This window comes from Pseudochaenichthys georgianus, chromosome 14, assembly GCF_902827115.2.
Source record: "Pseudochaenichthys georgianus chromosome 14, fPseGeo1.2, whole genome shotgun sequence".
Classification (NCBI taxonomy): domain Eukaryota; kingdom Metazoa; phylum Chordata; class Actinopteri; order Perciformes; family Channichthyidae; genus Pseudochaenichthys; species Pseudochaenichthys georgianus.
The window spans coordinates 31539091-31565829 of record NC_047516.1 but is presented as its reverse complement, the minus strand read 5'-3'; the positions used below and the strand labels follow the sequence as shown (position 1 = coordinate 31565829).

General features: G+C 40.7%; 1 protein-coding gene across 1 annotated transcript in view; it reads left to right on the top strand.

Annotated features, from left to right (window-relative positions):
• LOC117458059 (unconventional myosin-XVIIIa-like) overlaps positions 1-26739 on the top strand; it is a 154833-nt gene that overhangs the window by 34552 nt on the left and 93542 nt on the right. The window contains exons 11-20 of the mRNA XM_071205366.1: positions 1929-2731; positions 7490-7549; positions 8827-8914; positions 9209-9271; positions 9449-9579; positions 9650-9778; positions 14185-14285; positions 14450-14513; positions 15602-15746; positions 26159-26329. Of these exons, the coding sequence (XP_071061467.1) occupies positions 1929-2731; positions 7490-7549; positions 8827-8914; positions 9209-9271; positions 9449-9579; positions 9650-9778; positions 14185-14285; positions 14450-14513; positions 15602-15746; positions 26159-26329 (1755 nt within the window). The remainder of the gene's footprint in view (positions 1-1928; positions 2732-7489; positions 7550-8826; positions 8915-9208; positions 9272-9448; positions 9580-9649; positions 9779-14184; positions 14286-14449; positions 14514-15601; positions 15747-26158; positions 26330-26739) is intronic.

Here is a 26739-nt window from a genome sequence, read left to right as displayed (position 1 = left end):
ATAGACTGCGCAAAATATACAGATAGCAGGAGACAGAGAAACAGCCATGGTCAGATAGGAAAACATTCAGGATCTGGATCAGTCTTATGCGACAATGGAAACTGAACTAAAGAGAACATTTGAAACTTTAGAAGTCTGCGTGATCTGCCTGCAGGGAGGGGCGGGCCGGTCCTGCGAGTAAAGTAACGAGTTACTTTATGTAGAGAGTAACGAAGTAGTGTAATATATTTTTTTAGTAACGACCCCATCTCTGCTGAAATGTTACATTTATAATTTGTAGTTCAGGACCATGGACAATGCAGCTTCCTTGCATTGACCGTCTCTGTGCTGCATTTCCTTTTTCTCATTTTTAATGTTGTGACCTGTCTGGTTTAAATGAGTGTGTTGCTGCTTTGATGAAGCCTAATTTGATAACGTTTCAAATTAATTGAAATATTTCGTTAATAAATATTTCATGAGTAATATAGTTGTCTTTGTCACATTTTATTTGGCATTAGTAAATAATTATGCACATTTGCAGATATTTTACATGATATGAGTGATAACACATGTTATAAGGGCTATTTTGCACAATAGGTGTGCCTTGATTTGTACTTGTCCTTTGGTGTGCCTTGGGCACAAAAGTTTGGGAACCACTGCTATAGATGCATCACTTGTTGTATTAATAATGTTTCTTGAGAATAAACCTTGTATTTGTTCATGTTAAAAAACAAAAATGGCTAGAAATGAGCCTTACTATCCAAAAAAAGCCCAGCCCTTATTATCTCCCTGCAGTGGCGGCCGGCCCATAGGGGGTTTGTCCCCAGGGCTGCATGGTCCCACTGTTGTGTGTCGAATCATTTCCATACATTTAATCTCTACGTCCACCAGCTTTGTTCCATGACTTCTGGCCTATCTCCATGGCGTACAAATCACGCTTTTCCTTCTGGGAGCGAAAGGGAAGTCTTGTTTTTCTGTGTTTTGTTTAGATCCTATACTCATGCTGTTTCTTATTATTTATTTTAAATATTCCATTATGTTGACGGAGAAAGGTGTGGGCTGAATGTGAGGTTTGATTTTGTTTTTTCTTGTTGCTTCCTATTGTGTAGGAGACCAAGCCAGATGTAAGTTGTTATCCCCTGCATGCTTTTGAGCACTAACTCACATGATAAAAACATTTGTGTGTGCCGTGGTATAAAATAGCAACATAGTTTGGTCACTTATGATGATTATGACCTTCTGCAAATCGTTTCTAAATCAATAGTTATTCATTACTCTGGAAACTTCTGGTTTGAGAATATAACGAAAGCATGCATTTGATCTAAGACCGTATCTAACATTTGAGTATTTTCATTCTCACCACTGAGCATCACGGTGTATGCATGTGTCCACAACATTTAAATTATGTTTACATTCAGGGTTTTCTCATTGAAATGCATTGTGTGCATCCTTGAAGTCTGTCAAATGTTTTGAGTACATTTCTGAATGTTTGCTTAACTTGTGCCTTATATTGTTTTATCTACCAACCGTTTCTCTCTATAAATGAGTAACATTTTCTTGAACAGCCCCAGACTATTAAAAGGTGATCAGTTCATGCACAAAATATTGAAAATATACAGTATGACCATGTAAAATGTCATGAGTCTTTAATCTCAAAGTCTATTCAAAGGCTGAACAATTCAACATGTATGTCTTCTGTCTGGAGGTTCCCATCTTATATCATCACCAATGCCCAGAACTTAATTCAATATAAGAACCCTAAAAAGGAATGCAAAAGCGTAAACACTTGTACTTTCACAGACACCCTTAACACCACAAGCAAAGTCAGATACAGGACACACATGAATTTACAATAACACTGTTGAAATCTTTGACAGTTCATCTCCGCCAGGCATGGGATTAATCTGCAGTATATCTGCCCTGCTCTGTTTGTATCCAGCCTAATGTAGATAGTAGTCAGCCTGAGGCCATCGCTAAACCCGGGCTAGCCACAGAAAGTGGTCCACCGTCAACGGCCTCATCAGCCGAAGAGACAAATTCCACCGTTGCCATGGACACTCCGGGGGAGGAGCAGGGCGGTCAAAAAGTTGTGACGGTTGTGAGAAGAATTGTTAGACGTGTGGTTCCTGCTCAGGCAGAAGGGCTGACCCAGCCTGTTGTTCCAGAGCCTGCAAGGGCTGCCTTTGCCGCAGACTCGTTGCCCAAAACCACCACTAGGCCGGATGATATCTCTATGGGCCTGACCAGCCTAATGGGCAGAAGTAGAACCAAGGAACACCGGCCTCGCACCCGCACCCAGGACCGCAAAGAGGACATGAAAGAAGAGGCAAAGCAGGAGGAAGAGGAGAAAGTAGCTGTGGAAGAAAAGGAAGACAAATCTGCTATGGAAAAAACAGAGGAGGCCACTGCGACCAACCCTACAGCACCAACACCTGCATCCCCTAAAGTGAACCCCCTCACCCCTCCAGCTGGGTTCATCCCCGCTCCCAAACCCAACCCTTTGGCCCCACCGGTTGGCTTCATCCCGCTCCCTAAACAGAATCTGTTGACTCCTCCGCCTGGTTTCATCCCTGCCAGAAAACCCAGTCCAGTGCCCCCAAGACAGAATCCCCTAGCAAGACAGAATCCCCTAGCAAGACAGAATCCCCTAGCAAGACCTCCAGGATTTGTCCCTGTTCACAAGACAGATCCTCTGGCTCCTCCTGCGGGGTTCATCCCAAAGCCCCGACCAGTTGCCGTAAAGAAACCGGAGGTACAGAGTGAAACAAAAGCATGTTTGCTACTTAACCTCAGGATGGAGCATGCTGTTCAATAACAACACAGACATTAGTGTCCATATTCAACCTCATCCCAATGTCTAGCCTAAAACACATTTTCAATTTGAGCAGATTGGCTTTTGATTATGGATAATCATTTCTTATATTAAGCATGATAAGGCCTGACCACAGAGTGTTTTGCAGGTTAAAAAAGGGATGCACATATTACTGTTTTGATCTTTGTTGAAGACCACCTGATTTGTCCGAATTTCTTGCAGTATACCACCTAAAATAAATAAATATTGTTGGTCGACAACAAGTACTAAAGTTAGCTTAACACAAACCCTAAACCATAAGATACCCTAATAGTTAATAGTACAATTTAATTAGTAAAACCTCTCTCCTCGAATATTTTGAGTTCGACATTCATTTACGTCCCAATATAGTATATTTCCGGGCAAAACAGAAGGCATTAAGTCATCCATTTAGACAATAGGAACAACGTTTTGGACAAAGGAAATACTTTATTATTCCCGGGCAGTTGGACGTTTTTTAAACTTGAGCCGGACATGTCATTTTCATCATTAACTAAATCGCTCTTTCTTAATTTTGTTGCTCCAACTTGGGCACAAATGGGCCATAATACAAACACACCACACTAAACAAGATAAGGGAAACGGTGCATGTACCATCTCATGATCATATTTCATCTGTGGATTTAAGCGTGTGCTCATCGCCTGGACTCTGGTAATCCGATCAGTTGGAGATGTCAGTGAGCACCGAGCCGTGACTCGTCATTACTGTTGTGAGGCTTTAAGGATCTTTGGGATGGACTCACTATAGGAAGTCAAATGATGTTCTTATTGAGTAAACTCATCTGTAGTTCTTGCCAATTAAACAGACCAAAACAGTTGTTTAGAAAACACAAGTGTCCAGTGGGTCGTGCAGATTGGCGCTGGATGATTACATTTAGCTTCATCTAAACCTTTCGACGTCTAGATTTTTATTTTGTAGCTGCCCTTTCAGTATCATGCTTTCTTAGTCATTGTTCCTCAGACAGTTCTATTTTTTCCTTTTGATGTAGTGTCTGTCTTGGGCATTTTGTGTGCCAGCAGGCCATCTGAAAAATGTGATCAACAGATGTCCATGAAATCTGGCAAACAGTTGGGTGTTTGGCCGTGGAGCGAAGGATTCAATTTGTGAGATATGCACCTGGTGTTTTTGCTGAGGATTATTGTGTTTTTGACTGTTCTGGGGAGAGATTGAGTTTTCCAATATTAGGGAAAGAAAGATGTGAACTGCTAAATGCAATTTGTCAAGCATTCTTGGAGGTTGGTGCTATCTATTGATTTTTTATGTTCAGCTCTCACTGGAGTTCAATTAGAACTAGCAAGAAAAATGCTTTACTTAGCGTTGCTGTCACCTAAAGATACAAATAAATCAGAAGTAATGATTTCATCACGATTAAAAAGTTTGTCTTCAATTTACTCGCAAACAGCAGCAGATATGGGACAAAACTATACATTGATCCACAGCTGCATACAATAATTAAAATGCAGGTGTTATTCCCAGTTGATAGTTCAGCTGAGAAAACACAAAATGATATTACTACTTGAAAGAAACTGCAACGGGTTGTTGTTTGAGTAACCATTGACAAACAAAAGCCTCCAACCAACGCTTAATGATCCAATTTTCTTTAATAGTCATTTTCCTTTACTCATTTCCTGTTTGACTTAACCGGAACATTTCATTAGCAGAAACAAACCTCACTTGAAGTTGATTGTTGTTGCGGTTGTGTTGAATTGAACACAAATTTGAAAGAAAAATACTCTTATCTTCATCTTCATCTTCCCATGTCATTTCCATGTGTGTGTGTGTGTGTGAACGTTTGTCTGTCAAAATGTGTGTGTGTGTGGATATAATGTGTAAAGGTAAAGGAGACATCTTCTCCGTCTGTGGCCCCCGATGGTAAGCCGTCCCCTGTTGCACATCTCCAGGCTCAGTCTGCAACCAATGAACAGGTGTGTGTTCGTCTTGCTGCAAAGGTACACCAAGGAGTGTGTGTTTACTAGACATACATACACACTGTTTCCACAACCCATGTTAATATATCTAATATGTGATATATGACTCTATGCATATGTCCATTTTCATTTTCATTCTTTCTTACCTATAGTTTATATGACCAAATATGTATATATGCTATTTTTAATTTGAATTGTATTAATTTCTTATTTCATAGTTTCTCATTATTATTTTTTGTATCGCTGATCTTAGTTTTGATTGTATTAATCTGTGTGAATCTGTGCTATCCTGTTTTTCACTCTCACCCTGTTGTTTAAGCAACTGAATTTCCCCACGGGGATTACTAAAGGTCCATCTTATCTTATCTTATCTTCTCACACAAAAAAGCACTAGACTTATTATTTTTTTTTACCTGGAATGCTTCTACGTGCCCACTCAGTCTGAAGTGGAACAATCATAGCAATTTTCTCTGCATCATTGATTGTGCTTTCTGCAATTTCAATCGCTGGTCCTGCAATCCTACTGTAGGTCCCACAGCTGACTCCCTCTGAGGAGGATCACAGGCGTGTGAGGAGGATCTTCGCCGGCGATGCCAATGATGTAACTTTTCTCTTTGAAACTTTGTTTGGTTTGCGCCTGCCATGCTTTTACCAACCTATACCAGCCTGGGTCTACTGCTTGCTTCCCTGGATAGAGGGAAATGTGTCCAAAAACCACCCATGTGTACGGCTGTCCCAAGCTGTCAGCCAATGGGTTTCAATTACAAGGGTCCCCTGCGTTGTTGGCCCTTTGGAGTGACATCTGAAACTTTGTGACCAAAGGGACTTTTTCTCTGTCTGCGGGAGCAATGGAGATTACTTCAGAGTTAGCTCAATAGAAAGTTAAGGATTTCCTGGTAGTCAGTAGTTGGAGTACAGCCCTTAAAATAGGTTGGATTGGATTACATTAGATTAGATGTACTTTTAAGGCACTGCACATGAGTTTAAAACACAAATAAACAGTAAATATTAACAGTAGAAAAGTAAAGATCTATAGAGTATCTATAGATTACACAATAATTGACTCCTACTAATAAAATACAAACATACTAAATACATTATGTACGTGTGCAAGGTACACATTTTTTAAATAAAAAATGAAGTGCAATGAGCTAGAGTGCGAGTACAATATGTACAATTGTTCAGGATGACTGGTATCCCTCTTATTCTTTCTGTAGTATTAACCTCTTTGTTATCAGGTCCAGAGGAGCACCCATGTACGTTATGACTTTGTTTATTGCCCATTCTGGTTATTTTGGCAGTACTTCTTCATTACACCTCGGTGTCTGGTTATTTCTTCTTTCACAGTCTAAAGCACTGGAAGGCACATCTTTCTCCTGTTATATCATATTGTGTCTCATGTCTGGTGTGTTTGCCTCTCTGTGGGTCATCGGATCCTCACCTGCTGCTGGTCTCCTTGCTGTTTGCATGGCTAGCGTGCCAGAGGCCGTAAATCCTCTTGGGTACGGCCTGTCGTATGGAGGGCGCGCCGCAGAACGCTGGTGTCTGAGCTTGTTGTCCTACACTGACCCCTCCCTGCTCTGTCTGTGCCCCCCCGCTCCTCTCTGTCCCCGCGCTGCTCTATTCGGTTCATTCAAGGTTCATGCTCGGTTCTATGATGTAACACAAACAAGTGGTTACCAATGTTTGGTCAGGGATTCTTGAATGAACAAGTGCAGCTGTGTATTGGCCTTGCAGTTTTTGCTATTTTCACTCAGATATTGATACCAAGGTTAAGATTTATTAGTGTAGGAAATAAAACAAAATGTACTTCGGGAACATAATTGTGGGAAAATATACACCGTTTTTCCACCTTTTGTCAATATGAGTAAGAAGCGTATATTTCAAAGAGCAGTGTCTTTATAATAGCATATGTGAGAAATAAATCATTCTAACTATTCAGGCTTTTATTTCGCTCAGAATAGCCTTTGTCTATGTATTCATTTAGACAAAGTCCTATCAATAACTGCAGTTTAACATATTTAGCAGTTTTTATTTCAACCCTAAATTAAGCCTGACATACTGACACACTTACTGACATTTTGAACATGGATGAAATTAAAATGTACACTCCACTATTCTGGTCTACTTCATCATATCTTATGATTATTAAAAATATACATAACATTACCTTACTGTAGTTGCTCCTGTCTGTAACTAGATAAGCACATGTACAAGGTATTATATCTGTTAACTCTAAAACTTGGGTATTCCGTACAATTACTTGACTTTATATCCCTGAATTGCTTGCAATGACACATATTATATCAAGATATTACTACGTCATTATGTTTATGCACCGTACTATCTCTGCTCCAAGCACATTAGCATTGACTATTAAATTGTTTTACAACTGGCTCTATAATGCCCTGCATTTATACCTCATACTGTGTACAACTGATCTTGTTAACTGTGACTGTTAATATGACAGAACATTCATTTTCTTTATAATAGTCCCCACTGGCCTGTAGACTGCACTTTAATGCACCTTGTAATCCCTGCTCATTAATTAACATTGTAGTTTTTAATGGTGAATTCATATAATGACTTTTTCTGCTACCGTTGCTTGACTTGATAGTGCCCTGCTGCCGTGTCTTGCGACAGTGTTTTATTTGATGTGCTTTTTACGAATTTGCTTGATTGAATGCAATGTTTAGCTGTTGAATTCAATCTTCTTCTTCCCTTCTCCAGTCGAAGCTTGTTGAGGACCCTGTGGCCATCCTTCAGGCAGCGCACTCGGCTGCAGCTCAGGTCTGACCATGGCTACTACAGATTGTAGTTCTGGTTGCATCCCCCCAGAGTGATGTGTTGTTGTGGGGGGTTTTAGTGTGTGATGAACTAGTAGAGGCGAGTGGGAGGATCGCTCTGTAGTTAGTGAAGCAATCCCAGCTTCTATCTTCCCTGTAGCACTAGCTGTTGAAGTATCACCTGGCACTCTGTCTCAGGCAGGAAATACAACAATAATCTTGGTGCAGCTATCGGATGTTATTACCCTAGCTTGATTGCATGTCTGAGTCTGTTTTCATGCATGACTCTCCAAACAACTGATTTGATTGGGTTGTGTCTGTTTGTTGTATTTCAATTTATTCAGATTGTTTTTTATCTGTTGCAATCCTTCTAAAACACATGTATTTGTGTCTGCGTGATTCACTTGGTTGAGATGAAACAACCCAGCATCCTCCCCTGTCTGTGATGTCTGTTCAGTGAACACATCAGTTTGCAGGTCGTTGGTTTGGGTTCAATGCACACTCTGTGAGCTCTGAAGGGTGCTGTAAAGGTCTAATATGTAACATTTTTTCCACATTAATGTCTGAACACAAATAGATGTACATTATAGAGTTACGTTATTTTTATTTAAGTATTTAAGAAATCTGTGCTTTTAAGTGAAGGTGACCATTTTATCTACAGTAGTAAAACCTGCAAAAGCTACACATCCCCTTTGTGCATATGTAAGCGTTTGTCAAAATGTATCTTTTCAATCCACTTTGGGCCACATTTTTACATTACACTTTTTGATCTCGGTTGATTTCCCACATTTAGTTTAACTGGATAAAGGATTTTAGTAATAGGTCGTCCTTGATTTTAAGTTATCAGAGGAAACAAGCTAGGCTAACATTAGCTTTTGGCTCAGAACCCTTCTGCCCTTTAAAAGCTCCACTGGGACAAAATAAATGTTTACATAAAAAAACTGCTTAATTTAGTGTGTTTTACTTTGCTGACAATTTAGCTCACGTTACAAATATGTCCTGAAAGTCTGGGTCCTACGTTATCAGAGAAACAAGCTAGGCAAACATGTGCGGTTAGCAAATTCTCACAGATTCATACAGGTGTTTACAACAAAAAGAAACTCTTATCAACTCATACTATTAGCTTATTGAAGGGCCATTTGTAGGATCCTTTTCGAGGTCCATCATTCATTTATCTAATTTAATCATTAATCATTCAACTATTCTTTTTGCACACTCCATCATTTTGTAAGGTTCAATCAGTGATTATAAAAAGATCCTGTTTTGAACCCGTTTCTACAGGCGAAGACAGAGGAGCAGCTTACGGCAGAGACAGCCTGGTACAACAAAGAGAAAGTATGGCTGGTCCACAAGGATGGATTTTCTATTGGTCAGTAAACACTTCAGCATTTAAGTATCAGTATCATTTATATATATTATAATTTTTAAATAATTCTCTCATTTTTGCTGTTAGTTCGGTTTTCTGGCTGATTTTGACTAAATGTAATCAGACTGTACAGTATGTAATTAGATTTAGTGTGGTTCTTGGTTCAGTTTTAATTAGGCTTTTAAATTATTAAAAGAGATCACACATCATCAGATGTAAGAAAAGACAAAAGCCATTTCACCCAGGTTGAGATCATTATGTCATGATGAATTAACTCCACTCTCTTTGGCTGTGCAGCGACTCTCCTGAAGGCGAAGGCAAGCAGTCTGCCAGAGGGGAAGGTGAAAATCCGCCTGGAGAGTGATGGATCTTTATTGGATGTGGATGAAGACGACGTAGAAAAAGTATTTAGATCATCAAATCAACTCTAAACCACATCAATTACAGATGACACGGGGCGAAAACTTGACTTTGACTTTGAACTACAGGCTAACCCTCCGATGTTTTGACCGAGTGGAGGACCTGGCCTCTCTGCAGTATTTGAAACCGAGGCGAGCGTGATGCACCTCGCTAGGCAGCGGTACGGTGGTAACCTGGGGCACACCCACTCTGGGCCCAACATGGTGGTCGTCAACCCTATCTGCGCCCCCTCCATGTACTCTGAGAAGGTAGGCTGCATCTGTTCATATATTCTATTTTGTCCTCCTCTCCTTCACTGTTTTTTCATCTTCTCTCCAGGTGATGCAGATGTTCAAGGGCTGCAGAAGGGAGGACACGGCCCATCACATTTACAGCATGGCCCAGGCTGCCCTTATAGGAACCTACTCACCACTCGCCAGGATCAGTCCATTGTCCTGCTGGGCAAGAGTGGGTAGTGGAAAGACCACCAACTGTCAACACATCATCCAATACCTGATCAGTGTCGCGGCAGCACCAACAAAACATTCTCCTGTAGGTTGGAAAGGACTACATTTGGAAATAATTTGACTTTATGGTTTGTGGTTAGGCTTGTCACGATAAATACTTTTGTTAGAGGATACATTAGAGGATAATACAATAGCATATTAATGCAAGTTTACATTTCCAAAGAGCAACACATTTTGGAATTGTAATGGGAAAAGATATAAAAAAACCACTTTATAATGTTGATACATCTTACTCCATTACACGGAAATGTCCCAATTCTTAGAATGAAGTGATAACCTTTCAGTTTTTCTATCATGATCTTAGCTATAATATAAAAATAAGTAGGCACATTTATCGAAGTCATGTGATTGTACATAGCACAACAAGTCTGTAGCGTTATAATCGTGACAGGCCTTCATGCTGTTGCTGATGTATAAATGACTGTATTTTCCTCCATGTTGTCTGTAGCAGAGAAATGGCAGGCCGTCCTACACAGTTTGGAGGCATTTGGGAACCCTCCACATGTATGAATGGGAATGCTAGTCGCTTCTCCCATATTGTTTCCTGGACTTTGACAGGCAGGCCTGGTACATCAGCCTCTATCCAGGTACAAATAGCCTCTGAAGGTCCAAATAATTATGCAAATGTCACTGGTGTGTGCTGTGTGCTCTGCATGTGTGACCATTTAAAGAGGGTTTCATCCCTCCCTCCCAATTCTATTCTATTCTATGTTTGCATTTCACTGCTGTATATGTTGAATGGTTGTGGCTTTTTTTTTAAATACTTTCATGTGGGTAGTTTAATGTTCTGCAAGTCATCACTAGACAGGAAGGGGATGAGAAACTGGACTGAAAAAACTGAAACATGGACTTAATTTAGTGGGAATAATGACACAGCACAAAATTCTTTATTATTCCGCTGGTTATTTTGCACCTCTTCTTCTCCCACATTGAACATCGCAGAAACTCCGTTCAAACATCAAAACGTTCAGCTCGGTCGGGAATCGATGGCTATTACTTTTATAATTCATAACTTTCATAATTCCAGAGATACATCCCATAATTCATCACATTTTTAACATGGAAGTCAATGGAGAAACTCTTCAGACTTCAACAATCTTCATGCAACTTCAACTGCTAACTGCTCCTTCATACTTTCACTCAGAAACCTCATTCCACTTTAAAATGTTACACATCTTTCTGATATATTCGTGTAACACAACTTTTAAATCTGATTCTTACTCAGTGGCGCTGTGGAAAATATTCTTTAGGTGGGCTGTGTGATTATGATGACCAAACAATACTAGGTTCTACAGTATAAAATGTGCAACAGTACAGTAGGCCCACACAAACTGCAGAACACCGGAGCTTTGGGAACACTCAAAATTACTTAAAATGATTTAATTCCCATTTAACCTTTTAAGGGGCTTTTTTCCCCCGTTTTTTTTTTTTTTTTTTTTCACGAAACTGTGTCTCAGGGCTTCTTAAAATGTAATAGACTATTCATGTGTCCTACTCATTTAACGGGAAGAAACTCAGCTAACTGATGATATGAACCATATGAAACAAAACACAAGTTTCACAAGAAGCGTCTAAATGAGCCCTGAGCGAAAAAATGCTTACGCACTCTAGGTATAAATCAATCGATATACTTATCGGATATGCACAAACAAGCTTAGCTAACAAGCTGAGATTCCACAGATTCTAGAAATATAGAGTATCATCACTGAGCGATTAGAACTCACGACATAGCTTTAGGTAGCAAAACACGGAGATATGCTCACCTTTTGCTGTTATTCTGATCAAAAACGCGACTGAAGGTTAATCCATAGGTTAATCCAATGTGTCTGTCACTGATAATCCATAATTCCATTTTTATGTCAAAAACAGAGTTTCATGATTAGCTGCTAATGATAGCTTCCAGAGTGTATGACAGCTTCCTTTTTGTCTCCTTGGTTACGAGTCAAACAACTCACAGACTGCACCGGGCGCTGACGTAGGCGCCCTGTGACCATCAGATTTGACGACGCTGATTGGCTGAAATTATGTTTCGGCGGCATAGTTTAAAGATAGCAACAGTTGGCTTCTGCTGCACTTGCTGCACTCCTCGTCTGGGCGCTGTGGCATAGCGCCCAGACGGAGAGAGAGGACAGATTTAATTTTGCCTTCATATTTTCTTTTAAACCTGCAATAATTCCCAAACCCTACATTCCTGAGACATAATTTTTCATGAAAAACGTAGAAAATATCTCGTAGCTTGAAAGATAAAAAAAAATTAAGCAAATAATTAAACAAAATGCCTCTTGAGGGCATGAAGTGACAAAACTTCAACCTGTCTCCATTAAACCCCATTGGTAAGTTCAGCCTCACCCTTTCCCCACCACAGCAGCCGCACACCTTTAGTTAATCTGCCAAAAAGGCCACATTATTAACCTAAAAGTACACAAAAAGTACACTTCAGATGCTCAAGTTCCTTGACATGCTTCACGCTTTGAAATTTCACCGATATCTGTTACGGTTTTTCAACAAAACGTTCACATGTAAGAGGTTTATCTCTCATTCAGAACAATGAAAATGCTCTCCTCTCACTGATCACCCATGGAAACCTTTGATCTCTGGACACGTCATTAGCTCCAATATAAACACCTTGTCATGGAACACGATGATGTCATAACTTCCAATTGACATAATTAGAGCAGCAGACTAATGACGTGGTCACTGGAGTTTAACAGACTGTCTCAGCCTATTATTTTCCGTCTGATAGAGACTTCATACTGACTTCAACATGTTCCACATATTTTAGACATTATTGGTGACGTATACTTTTAGTTCTAAAGTTTTCAGTTCAAATATTATGCTGCTTTTTAATGCATTTAGACTTTTACTTTCTTGTTCTTATTTCACATTCAAGTCCCCTCTATTCATTAACCGTTTAAAGTACTCAGCCACACCACTTATATACCAGGTGCGACTGTTGCTATGTGAGTTCATATTTCAAATACAAGGTTGCTTGTTTGATTCAAGCTCTTGTAGTCAATATGTCAAGGTATTTATCCCTAACATTTGATCAGCTAACTAATGCAACACACTCAGAGGATCTTTATACATGTATTAAGTATTGCACATCTTTAAACATGACTCTTATAAATCCCTTTTAAAACCAGCGATGCACTACAGTGTCAGCTTTTCTAAAATAGAAACTTCAATGTTCACATCTTTCTAAATGATTCTACTTTTCAATGACCTACAAATAATCCTAATAATAATCCCATTTCAATCTTCCAACTGTTCATATTTTTTGGTCAATTAACAAACCTGTTCAAACAAATTTGAGCCTTTGCCACATTTATTTGATCACCATGGAAACCTTTGATCTCTGGACACGTCATTAGCTCAAATATAAACACTTGTGTCATGGAACACGATGATGTCATAACTCCACTGACATGCTCAGAGAAGCAGACTTCAGATAATGGTTAACGGTCCAGCCCTTAACAGCTCTTCGTCAATTGGGGTTTCATCATATGCTGTTTCCATGGATGCGTATCCCTCACCATAAAAGACGATGTCGCTATAACTCCTATGAAAATGTTCAAAAAGTGCTCAAACTTCACATGTGTGCTAACAGTCCAGCCGTGAAGACATCTACGGGACAGTTTTGAGATTTCTTCAAATGCCGTTGCCAGGGCAACACAATGCTCGCCATAAAACACGGTTTTCTCATAACTTCAGTGAAAATGCTCCAAATGGCCCAAAACTTCACAGGTTTGGTAACGATGCAGCCATAAACGCATCTAAGCGTATTATGGGATGTCATCAATTGCCGTTGGTATGACGACAGATCATTCACCATCAAGTTAGTTCAAAAGTTTGCAGTTCAAATATTCTGCTGCTTTTCCAAGCCTTTTTACTTTATTTTCTTCTCTCATCACACATTCAAGTCCCCAGTGTTCATGTATAATTTCAATCTAAATTCTTCACTTTCTTCTTACACATTACATTTCAGCATAGCAGTTTAGCGTCAGCTTTTCAGCATAAAGCATTCCCACGAGCAATTTCTTCAGGAATTGCATTCTCTAGTTAAGTGTATTATGTCAACATATTTCACATAACTATTAGGTTAGTTGAAAGCAATGATATTAAGTTAAGTTATTAAAGTCAACGTTCCAGTTTTTTCAGTGTTTGATCGGAAGAGTTTTACAAGTAAGTAGCATTTATTGGTACTGAAGTGTAGTAATTGTACTTAAGGATGTGTCATGAACAAATATAGATGTTCTCCAAACACTTTCTTATTATGCTTACTTGTGCTGCCTTTATAAACTGTTGTTTTCTATCATGCTAATATCCTGTCCTGCTGTTGCTTTGCAGACCATGCTCCTGGAGAAGATGAGAGTGACCAGACGACCAGAAGGAGAGTCCACTTTTAACGTCTTTTATTACCTGATGGCTGGAGTGGACAGCTCTCTTAGGTCAGAATAATTACTTTAATCAATGCACAGTGAAATTAATTTCTGCACTGGATTTTTACATTTCAATTTTATATACTGTATGTATGCTTCCCTTATTCTTTTACTATAGGCTATAGTTGTCATTATAGATTTTGATTACTTGTGTTTTCTTTCATCTTCATCAGAACTGAGCTGCACATGAATCACTTTGCTGAAAACAATATGTTCGGAATCATGCCTCAGACCAAGGTAAATGCTGCTGGTTAATGGAATGTTGGCCTGTTTACCACCAGAAATGGAAAAAAAGGATTACTTCAGCTGAATGTTTACGTCCTGCAGATATAACTGGCTGTACCAACAATTTATATAAGAGCTCGGTCCCTGCTCCTGCTGGTAATAATGCCACTCACCTACTTGTGGCACAGCAGCGTGTTATTATAATGCATCACAGGAATGAACAAAATACCAAATAATTGGTCTCTTGTCATCACTGAAAAGAACGTTACTAGGAGAGCGCGGACCTGCATACACACGCTTTTACAACGTACCCTTTCCCCCGAGTTGTTACCGACTTTCTGACTGTGTCTTCATGAGCTTTAAGTTTTAAAGTGTAAACATAATGGATGCTACAAAGAAAATGTCTTGCTCAGTATGTTTAAACATCACTTAGATAGCTGTTTCCAAGTGGCCATGCACGTGATTTTTCTTTAGGGATAATTTATACACCACATTAATACAGCACCAATGTCCTATAAATAGATATCAGAATTTGTGTGAAAGTGTGTGTTAAAAGATTGCACTCTCTCAACACACTGAAAAAACAGAAACGTTGACTTTAATTAAATGTATTATGTCAACAAATTTCACACAACTGTATTAGGTTAGTTGAAAGCAATAATATTAAGTTCAACCTATATACAGCGCTGGAAAGAATTAAGAGACCAATCTACATTTTTCGCAAATCTTTACATGTATGGCAGCCCTTCCATTCCAGTGTCTGTTGAACTCCAACACATAAAATAAAATAAAAACATTTAAATGTTACTCAACCACATACCTATAATAAAACCAGAGAAACTGATAATGCTGCATGGTCTCTTCATTCTTTCCAGAGCTGTATTTTAAACATTACGTAATATTACTGCTTCCAACTGACCTAATCCCTGATATCCAACAACTACTGTATGTTGAACCGACATTTGCCCCTGAACCTTTACTTGCAATATGACAAGTCTGTGAACCTCTTATTATTACTTCAAGACATCTTAAAGAGGAGTTTTTCTCACTTATTGCTCTAAAAGGAATTTTATCTGAATATAAATGTTGTTTTCCACCAGACTGAAGATAAGCAGCGGGCCTCGCAGCAGTTCTCCAAGCTGCAGGCAGCCATGAAGGTTCTGGGGATCAGCGGAGACGAGCAGAGGGCCTTCTGGCTCGTCCTGGGGGCCATCTACCACCTCGGGTCTGCAGGAGCTACTAAGGGTAAGATTTCTCACTTCATTTTCCATTCTATAGATCAGTGGTTCCCAAACGGTGTGCAAGTCCGGGTGTGCCGTGGGATTTTGTGACAACCATACATTATTATTGCAATATACAACTACACAAAAATAATTATTTTTTAATTTACTATATCAGTACTTTGTAGGTTTATATGTACGTAATCTACGCGACTTGTGCGTCCACATCTCCACGTGCAGTACTGCATAAACATGGCTGAGTCAGCGATAACTCTCGAGGGGTGGAGGTATGCCCATTACTTTGAGTTCATCCGAAGAATAGACAGGAATGTGACGGTGAGGTGCAAACTGTGTCCAGGCCAGAAGCTGTTATCCACTGCTGTAAACACAACGTCAAACCTCAACAAGCACCTGCAAAGAACACATGCTAAGGTGGAGCTACCGCACACGCTATTTGTTGTTTGTTTATATCACAGTCTGTTCTTCTTCTCTGTCTTCCGGTTGTTGCCTGTTTTGAATGACGAATACACACTACCGCCGCCTGCTGGTAAGGAGAGTTATTGCCACTCACGCATGCGCAGTTCGTACGTGCTCGGCTGAAGTCTTTGTGGTGTCTGGTTCCAGTGCAACACATGGCCAACACGCAGGAGAACACGCCGACGCAACAGAGTGAGCAGAGATAGACTGCGCAAAATATACAGATAGCAGGAGACAGAGAACAGCCATGGTCAGATAGGAAAACATTCAGGATCTGGATCAGTCTTATGCGACAATGGAAACTGAACTAAAGAGAACATTTGAAACTTTAGAAGTCTGCGTGATCTGCCTGCAGGGAGGGGCGGGCCGGTCCTGCGAGTAAAGTAACGAGTTACTTTATGTAGAGAGTAACGAAGTAGTGTAATATATTACTTTTTTTTAGTAACGACCCCATCTCTGCTGAAATGTTACATTTATAATTTGTAGTTCAGGACCATGGACAATGCAGCTTCCTTGCATTGACCGTTCTCTGTGCTGCATTTCCTTTTTCTCATTTTTAATGTTGTGACCTGTCTGGTTTAAATGAGTGTGTTGCTGCTTTGATGAAGCCTAATTTGATAACGTTTCAAATTAATTGAAATATTTCGTTAATAAATATTTCATGAGTAATATAGTTGTCTTTGTCACATTTTATTTGGCATTAGTAAATAATTATGCACATTTGCAGATATTTTACATGATATGAGTGATAACACATGTTATAAGGGCTATTTTGCACAATAGGTGTGCCTTGATATTTGTACTTGTCCTTTGGTGTGCCTTGGGCACAAAAAGTTTGGGAACCACTGCTATAGATGCATCACTTGTTGTATTAATAATGTTTCTTGAGAATAAACCTTGTATTTGTTCATGTTAAAAAAACAAAAATGGCTAGAAATGAGCCTTACTATCCAAAAAAAGCCCAGCCCTTATTATCTCCCTGCAGTGGCGGCCGGCCCATAGGGGCGCAAGGGGCGTCGCCCCACCTCTTCCCACATACAAAATATTTATTTATAATTTTTTTTTAATAAACAAGGTAAATATTATATAATTGGTATCAGTAAAATGTATTATCTACAATAAAATCTCGTTTAAAATTGTGTTACGACATGTTTCCTGCCTGGCCTTGCCCATGTGTCATTACCTTTATATATACAGTCTATGGTCATTACCCTCTCTCGTCTGGGCGGTAAGAAAGGAGCCCTCAACCAATGTCAGTGCCCGGTCCAGTCTGTGAGTAGTTTGGACACTAGTGACTCGTATCCGGTGGGGTGACGCAGTACGGCAGTAGTTGATGAGGATGGCTTCATGTGCAGGTGGAGTCTCCGGACCTCGGTCCCCGCCCAATTCTGTTCAAGAGCTAATCTCCAATCCTTTCGAAAGGAGAAGTTTGGGAGATAAAGTGTTGCTTAAAGACCTTGGACCGGACCAACCCAATTTGTATATATCGCAGCAAGCTCGTGAAAAAGACAAAACGTATCAACGAGGCTTCTCACGTAGCTGGTACACCAGAAAGGCATGGCTAGCTGGATGCAAACAGGTAAATGCTGTCTTTTGTTTCCCATGCTTGCTCTTCAAACAGCCGGGGACAGATACGATGTGCCCGTGTACTGTGACGGGGTAAACGATATGAAGTACAAACCACATACTGTCTGAGTCATGACGAATACAGTCACTGGTTTATTTATGTCTGTATAGGCCGTTGTTGTGAGTGTGGACGGTCGGAGCATTTACAACGTTAGCTTAGCCAATCTCCATTTAGAAAACACGCATTTTAAAAGGTTTTTCGCCTGCCGTCTGTCTGCAGACTTGTCAAAGCATTAATTCATGGTTTTTACTATCCGGTATCAGTATGTTGTTACTTCGGCATCATTTTTAAACGTGTATTACAATTAAATCATGGTCAAATATGTTCATCTTGTTGTAGTTGTAGCCCCCTTGCCAGCGATTCTCTCTCTAGTTTAGCATACTCAGCCCGACTCAGCCTGGTTGTTCCTGGCCCAAGAACCACGATTTTATGGAGCCATAAAAACTGTGAATTAGGACCCGCTAGCCGGTACTAGGCCAAGTGGAAACGCAACCAAAAACGGGCCCCGCACGGCTCGGCACGCTTAAAGCGAGCTCCACGCTGCAGTGGAAACGCGCCATTACATCACCAGAAGTCCTAATTTAAGGGGTAATTTCTCCCAAAAAAAAAAGTTTTACTCCAGCTGCCACTGTCTCCCTGTACAGATAACACCTTGAGAGTGATGCAAGACAGCTGTAATCCACACAACTGAATTATGCATTTGCACTTGTTGCAGATGTTGCACAGTGAACAGGTGTTGTGCTCTCCTGAACTGATCTACACCTCAAAAATGAAAAGAAAGTTGTATTTGTTATGAAAATATAAAAAATGTCCTGCTCATTAAAGACATCTATGGCGAGGAGGGGGCTATTCATGGTTTTTGCTGCTGTTATTGCTCACAGACAGCATGTGAAGTGATGCATTTCAGTTGTTCCATCCTCCAAAACAGGCTTTACTAAACGATCAAATACAATCATCAAAGCATTGCTTCTGCAACAGAATCTGAAGCCATTCATTGTCTATCCATCTGATGTTGGCCTTACATCTTGACAAACATTTTATCTTGTTAAAAGAATGCATCACTGGACTGATGGGAACAGAATTAACTCTTAAACATGAGGATTTGCTCCTGTCTTTGAAGCCTTTTTGTATGATGAAACCTAATGTAAGAACGCTTTTTTGTTGTTGCGCTAAAGTAATAAATCTGCCTCCCACAGCATTAGTTTTAATATATGATAGCTGCCTTTTGAAAATACTGTGATAATGCTGTCAAAAAGATTTATATTTTTGGTAAACATAGCTTTTTTCTCAAGTATAAAAAGCCCCTTGCTTAAGAATGTTAAGAAACAATAGTCACATTTTTAAGCAATGTAAGTAATTAAGTAAAATGTATTTAGCGCTTTTCACAGACAAAGTCACAAAGTGCTTGACAAAACATTAAAACATCATAGGAATCATAAAATAACAAATGACCACACAAGCCACGTAATGTAATTGCAACTTGACTTAAAGGCTTTCTGTGTTAGCAGTACACTATACAATAAATCAAAAATGACAAACAACCTAGATATCACAATTTAAATGTATAGCAGCAGTGTGTTGGGCTTTTAATGTTTTGGACACACTGGACATACTGTAATTGCCAGTCTCTTATGCAGAATTGCTTGCCAAATTATTGTCAGTGGTCCCCTCCAGCCGGTGCCAATCTTTTTCATGGCGATATAACGCCACCTGGGAACAGTTTTAAAATGTTCTGCAATTATTACATTACATGTCACTTGTTAGACATGTCACTTGTTAGACGCTTTTATTATTATTGTCCCATGATACAGAACTCAGCTCTGATTAGCAAATGACCGCCTGATTTATGGACTTCAAACTGTTTTCCCCTATTAAAAACACTGTTTAGAAGCAATGCATGATAGTATGATGGGATAGAAGTTATGACCAACACATTCATGGCATTTATCATTTGTCTTTCTGCCAAAGGCTGCATTGGATTTACAAACAAAAAACAATTCTCTAATCATATTCTGGACTATTAAAAAGGGGTTTTTCGGTGCCAGGAATGAGTTGATTATCACACACAATATTAAATGTTCATTGGTAGTGCTTCTTTATTATGTGACACAAGAGGGCAGCACTGGTCTCTAATCCACCAAAACTAATTATAGGGACCGCCTGAATTGAACTTGCATTTCCCTGTATAACATATTGGCAACACTTCTATTAAGTGTATAAAAAGGCTCATCACACTGTGAGTCTGGATGCTTTTAAGGGCAAATATTATACATAAATATTAAAAAACACAAATCTTTTAAGACTTACAAACTCCTTGAGACAGTGATATCCAGATATATTGGCAAACCCAATGTCCTCTATTTGATGTATTGCTATTGTGGTGGTGAATGTCTATCAAAGCAAATATTGAAATGTCTGTACTTGTCTTTTTTAACCATCCTGCTTATCATGGTGAAAAATATGAGGGGCTTCTGCAGCGCTGATGAAACAGATAGAGCCCACTGCTCTGTGTGAAATCCCCCAATCCCTCTCAAGTCTTAGAAAATACCACTTCATGGTGGATTAAAACCAACGTTTGCGTTTGGATCGGCATGTTTCCATCACTCACTTAAAGAAAAGCTTGTGTTTCCCAACAGAAGTCTTTATGTACATAGAGGAATTGTTTCCCTTATGATAAGTTTAGCTTTTATTCTCAAGTCAACTAAATGGCTGATTATCAGTTATCAATTCAACTTCATAGACTCCAACATGAAACAGAAGTTGTGAAAGCTAGTGGATATATATTTTCAATTCATAAGCTAAATGTATTCTAGCCAGTTACATTTTAAGCATACTTTTCTGTGATTGTTGCTCAGGAGGCTGATTGGTTATCCCCCTATGTAAAGCTTGGTGGTTCGATCCCTAGCAGTCATCTTACTGATGCACCCAAATTGCTCCTGATGGTATTGTATTGCACGGTTGCTTCCTAATTTAATGGGGTTCGCTACATCCTTTTTGACCAAGTTTGCTAAAGAAAATCGGATTTTGTATATACATATCAGTGTTGTAGTCAAGTCACCAATTCACGAGTCCAAGTCACTCTCGAGTCATCACTCTTCGAGTCCGAGCCCAAGTCCGAGTCACCAAGGGAGAGTCCGAGTCGAGTCCGAGTCGAGTCCGAGTCGAGTCCGAGTCGAGTCCGAGTCGAGTCCGAGTCATCATTACCTGTGTTCGAGTCCGAGTCCAAGTCCGAGTCACCTAAGAAGAGTCCAAGTCAAGTCCGAGTGACAAGTCTTCATGTATTAATCTTCGTGGATATATGTTTTGAAATGTAGCTGCTCCTCTACATTGCTTGACCTGTCATGTTATACTAATCTGTCTATTGAACTGCTGTGACGCGAGTTTGGCTACAATTCTTGTAATAGGTGCTATACAAATATAAAGCTTATTACTAATATTATTATTATTATATATAAATAAACTATATTTAAAATGAGTTACCTTTTAGAGAAGTGATTATATTTGTATGCCAATATTTTCCTAAGGTAAACTTTTCGTTTTGCACTTTTATTTTGATAGTATTAAGATCTGGACTCTTATTTTAAAGGAACTTTTACCGTTAAATCGGTTTACTGATAAAGATTTAGCCCCAGAAAGCACATGGCTACTTGGCCTACAAAATGACATCATTCTGCATGTTAAGTAGCCATGTGCTTTCGTGTTATGGCTGAATCTTTATTTATTGATTAGATCAGTTACTCTGATGATAGTGTTCAAGACAGCCTATATGTCTGAACTCGATCCTTAGAGTAATGTGTTACGGAGCCTTCTCTTCAATATTGTTTCCACATAATGAGCATTTTGTGCTGCTCTTTTCCAATGTGGAAGCAGAATGTATGAAAGCATACAGCACGATAAGGGGTGTGTCTCTACTCTCCAGACATCTTTAGACAGGAATAGCGGGGCCCAGTACATGAACTCGCCTCGCAGGTGCACACGCCAGGATAGAGGACATCAGACTCCAGAGAAAATTTGCCCGAGTCCAAGTCGGAGCGTCGATGTACGAGTCGAGTCCGAGTCATCGTGGGGGGCATGCCAGGCGCTGTGGGAGGGCCCGGCGCCGTGGCCGGGCCCTCCCATTTGACATTCCTGCCCTCCCCCAATAAACACAATTTGTATTATTTATAAAAATGAAAAGATATTTTATTTTTTATTTTTTATAATTATAAATAAACTGTGAACTTTTATGCTACGATGTATGTGATGTCAGATAGTAAATAAAACAAAAAATCGCAGGCTACATCAAATAAATTCATGTATCAGTTGTGATTTGTGATTCGTCCACATTTAGACCAATCACAGCATCACACTCTGCCGCCTATTCTGGATTTGTTTATTGTTTATAGTGCATTCTGTAGACTCCCATTTCTGTTTGAATTACAAAATGGAATCAGAAATTGGCTTACAATATGGGCTCAGAACAGTCTCATAATACACACAATGCACACAGAAGGATTCACACTTGTATTTCATGATCCACACTTGTGTTTTTCAATGCACACACAAATGTGTTCCGTTTCATATAGCCTACATGTAAATAAAATCCAATTACAGAAAAAGGTTTTACATTTTTGATCCTCACATATTTGTTTTCCCTTTAAATCCCCTGAACCTGGAAACACAAACCGCTTTCTGTGCACGGATCGCTGTGCATTCATGTGTGGGTTTTTTGAGACTCCCCTGACGGTCAGCCGATTCGTACTTGTAATTGTTTCTATCTATAGCCAATCAGATGTCTCCTCAATTCTAAGCCAATCACATGAGCGTGCCCCCACGAGGGTAGATTTCTTGCGTTCATGACGTAGCGCTTAATATACGCATTTTGCGCAGTCCGGTCAGCTCGCTAAACTGAGGGCGGAGCATCAGGTAATCATGCAGAGCTGCGTGTCTCTGTCAGACTCAACAGCTGATCTCTCTCTCGCGTCCGGTTATACTTCACTCGCGTTTTTTACCTTTTTACTAACGGTATCTCGGCACCGAATACACACCGGTGGTTTCTGACTTGGCTCGTTGTCAGCCGGTAACCAGCTGCCCAGACATTTCGAGGGGAAAAGGGATGCAAACGGGGCGTTCGGGTGCCGTGGGAAGAACCTCTGTTTATTCACGTTCTTCAGACTAATCAGTTACATTAACACTGTATCGCATAGGCCTACATACAGACTAGTGACTTTTCCCGTTCTGAGCACTTTCTCTATACTTTCGTCTCTCTCTTCATAACTCCGCACTTCGCCTTGGCCATCACATTTCACACACACACACACACACACACACACACACACACACACACACACACACACACACACACACACACACACACACACACACACACACACACACACACACACACACACACACACACACACACACACACACACACACACACACACACACACACACACACACACACACACACATCCAGACACACACTCCAAAAACCCACACCCCCTTGCGGCTGCTACTCTTAAAGTGACAGGCCAAGCCTGTAACACGTTTATGTCCATATCGATCAGATCCAGCTCTCCTGATCGGCCTTTATAGAGAGCACCGATCAAACTATTAAGGGCGACTATTGGCCGATAATGACCGGCGGGGCTCACCCCCCCCCCCCGTTGACATGTCTGCTGCTCCCTCCACACTCACAACAACTTCATACAGACATAAATAAAGCAGCTGTATTCGCCACACAGGAAACACACATTTAAAACGGTGTTCCCTGCCGTTTTTGTGTACACAAGCATTCATCAATGGTTCGGAAAGTGGCGCTGTACCTTAATAATATAAAGGCTTGTATTTGCGTGCATTTCCTGTTCGGAAAGTGGGGCTGTACTGAGAGTGGAGGTGTCCTGACACATTAGCGCCTGCAGGCATGCTCCATGGAGCGGTCAGCTCCGGACTGCGCAAAATGCGTACATGAAGCGCTACGACATGAACGCAAGAAATCTACCCTCGTGGGGGCGCGCTCATGTGATTGGCTTAGAATTGAGGAGACATCTGATTGGTTATAGATAGAAACAATTACATGTACGAATCGGCTGACTGTCAGGAGAGTCTCAAAAAACCCACACACGAATGCACAGCGATCCGTGCACAGGAAGCTGTTTGTGTTTGCAGGTTCAGAGGTTTTAAACGGAAAACAAATATGTGAGGATCAAAAATTCATATGTAAGACCTTTTTCTGTAATTGGATTTTATTTACATGTATATGAAACGGAACACATTTGTGTGTGCATTGAAAAACACAAGTTTGAATCCTTCTGTGTGCATGATGAGACTGTTCTGAGCCCATATTACAAGGTCTAAGGATTTATTAAAACGAAATAGCAATGAAAGAACTGCAGCCGATTGTTATGAACCGAGACACAGGACGCAGGACCCAAAAGCAGGACTCGGAGACAGTTGTCCAAAAATAGAATGTTCTTTAATAACAAAAACTAAATCGTACTTTCAAAAAATAGAAAGTAGTTAAACAGCCAAAACTAAGTTGTACAGCAACACAAAAACTCACTTGGCAAAAGGTCTAAATCGCAAGGTAGGTATCAGGAGTCAAAAGGCCTAGGTGCTCACGACATGAAACATAACGAACTGACAAAGGCACAAAGAAACACCAGGGCTATATATAGGTGAGGGGGACGGGCACAGGTGAAAACAATCAGGGCAGGGCCAAGCAATCTCACGGGCGGGAAACACACAAAGGCAGGAACTGTGGGATCTGGAATGACAGGAAAGATTACTTTCAAAATAAAAACAGGAAGTGACAAGATCAAAACACAAAACTAGAGTAAAAACATAACTAAACCTAACATATCTGTCGAGTCACAACACCGATGGTGCTGATGGCGACCCTGCACCTGCAGTTGCAGCAGCACGCCTTACGGCCCGTCCACACAGCGGCTTTGGAAAAAGCTTGCCGGCGGGCGTGTCTGAAGCTCGACCAACAACCAATCACATGAATCTCCCGCCCCTGACACACAAGCAGTGGTTTGATTGGCTAGAGCTTGTACTGGCACATGATTTGATTGGCTCACATCAACAGGTACTATTGGGCCAACCGCTCAAAGACCAACAGCCCCAGATGATCTTGGGGTTAATAAACCCAACCAGGTGAAACTGGATCGTTATCCAGGGAGATTGTTTTCAGGAAAGAAGCGCACTTTTGCCACTGCATGGTACAACAACAGGCCATGGCTTGAATATTCGTTAAAAGCAGACGCAACCTTTTGTTTCCCCTGTAGACAGTTTAAAGTAAATACGTCTTTATCTGATGCAGCTTTTACTGTCAAAGGTTTTTGCGACTGGAAACACGCATTACATACTGATAAAGGACTGCTAAGGCATGCCGCATCAAAGGAACACATTTCATGTGAGAGTTTGTGGAGAGAGATCAGCTGGCACGGAACCGTTATTACGTGTCAGCTGTCGTTGATATACGACTTTATCTTTTTTAGCTGTCAACCAACTCCCTCTCAGAGGTGACCACGATTCACTCCACAGCATGTCCGAGTCAGGCAGTGGGCTCTTCCTATCGCTGTTTGAGTATACGCTGCACAAAGATGCAGAGTTGGCCAAAATAATGGAAAGCATTCCCCACACAGCAACACACACCTCTCACGACATGCAAAATGCCATAATAGAACTAACAGCAGTTAATCTTCTCCGTCTCTACTATTTCTCTTCGATTGTGCTGGCGCCGAGTCTGGTGGGGGGGGAACATTCACAAGTCCGAGTCCAAGTCAGCGTACGCGATAATTCACGAGTCCGAGTCCAAGTCATCGTGCGCGAGAATTCACGAGTCCAAGTCCGAGTCGCGTCAATCAGTGCGCGAGTCCGAGTCGAGTCACGAGTCCCGAAAATCGGCACTCGAGTACTCCATCTCTGGTACTGACTATACATAATATATATACAGTATGTCTACTGTATATATATTATGTATATACAAATATATATAAAACAAAAAAATTAAATAATAAATAAATAATACAAAATAAAATTAGTATATAATGACAATGACTTAACTAGAGGGGGTGGGAGCAAACCCCCACTGACCGTCTGATTGGTAGATATTTATAAATGTAAAAGCTTTGAGGGGTTGCAAAGACTGGAAAATAACTATATAAATGCAGTCCATCTAGCCTTTTAGTCTATGTTCTCACCAGCTGTGTCAGTGTCAGCTTGACCACAGACAAATAATGCTACCCTGTCAGAGAAAGGCCTGTAACGGAGCTACCAGGCTAGCAATGTGCCTTGGGTGGTTGGCAGAAGGAATAATGGAGATTTTTTCTATTCCCGTGTCTCAGCTGGCAGGAAACAATTTGCACGTCACGAGTGGGCCCAGAAGGCGGCCTACCTGCTGGGCTGCACCCTGGAGGAGCTCTCCTCCTCCATCTTCAAGCACCAGGCCAAGGGCACGCTGCCCAGAGCCAGCTCCATCCGCCAGGCCTGCGACGAAAATGGCACTGCAGACTCAGGTACTCCACAGACCAGGTTTTAACCAACACACTCTTTTCCTCTTCATTCCTCACAGCCAACTCCCCCCCCCCCCTTCTTCTTTCCTTCTCTTTGTCACTACACACACATACACACACACACACACACACACACACACACACACACACACACACACACACACACACACACACACACACACACACACACACACACACACACACACAAACACACACACACACACACACACACACACACACACACACACACACACACACACACACACACATACACACACACACACACACACACACACACACACACACACACACACACACGCACGCGTGCACGTGCACACACACACACACACACACACACACACACACACACACACACACACACACACACACACACACACACACACACACACACA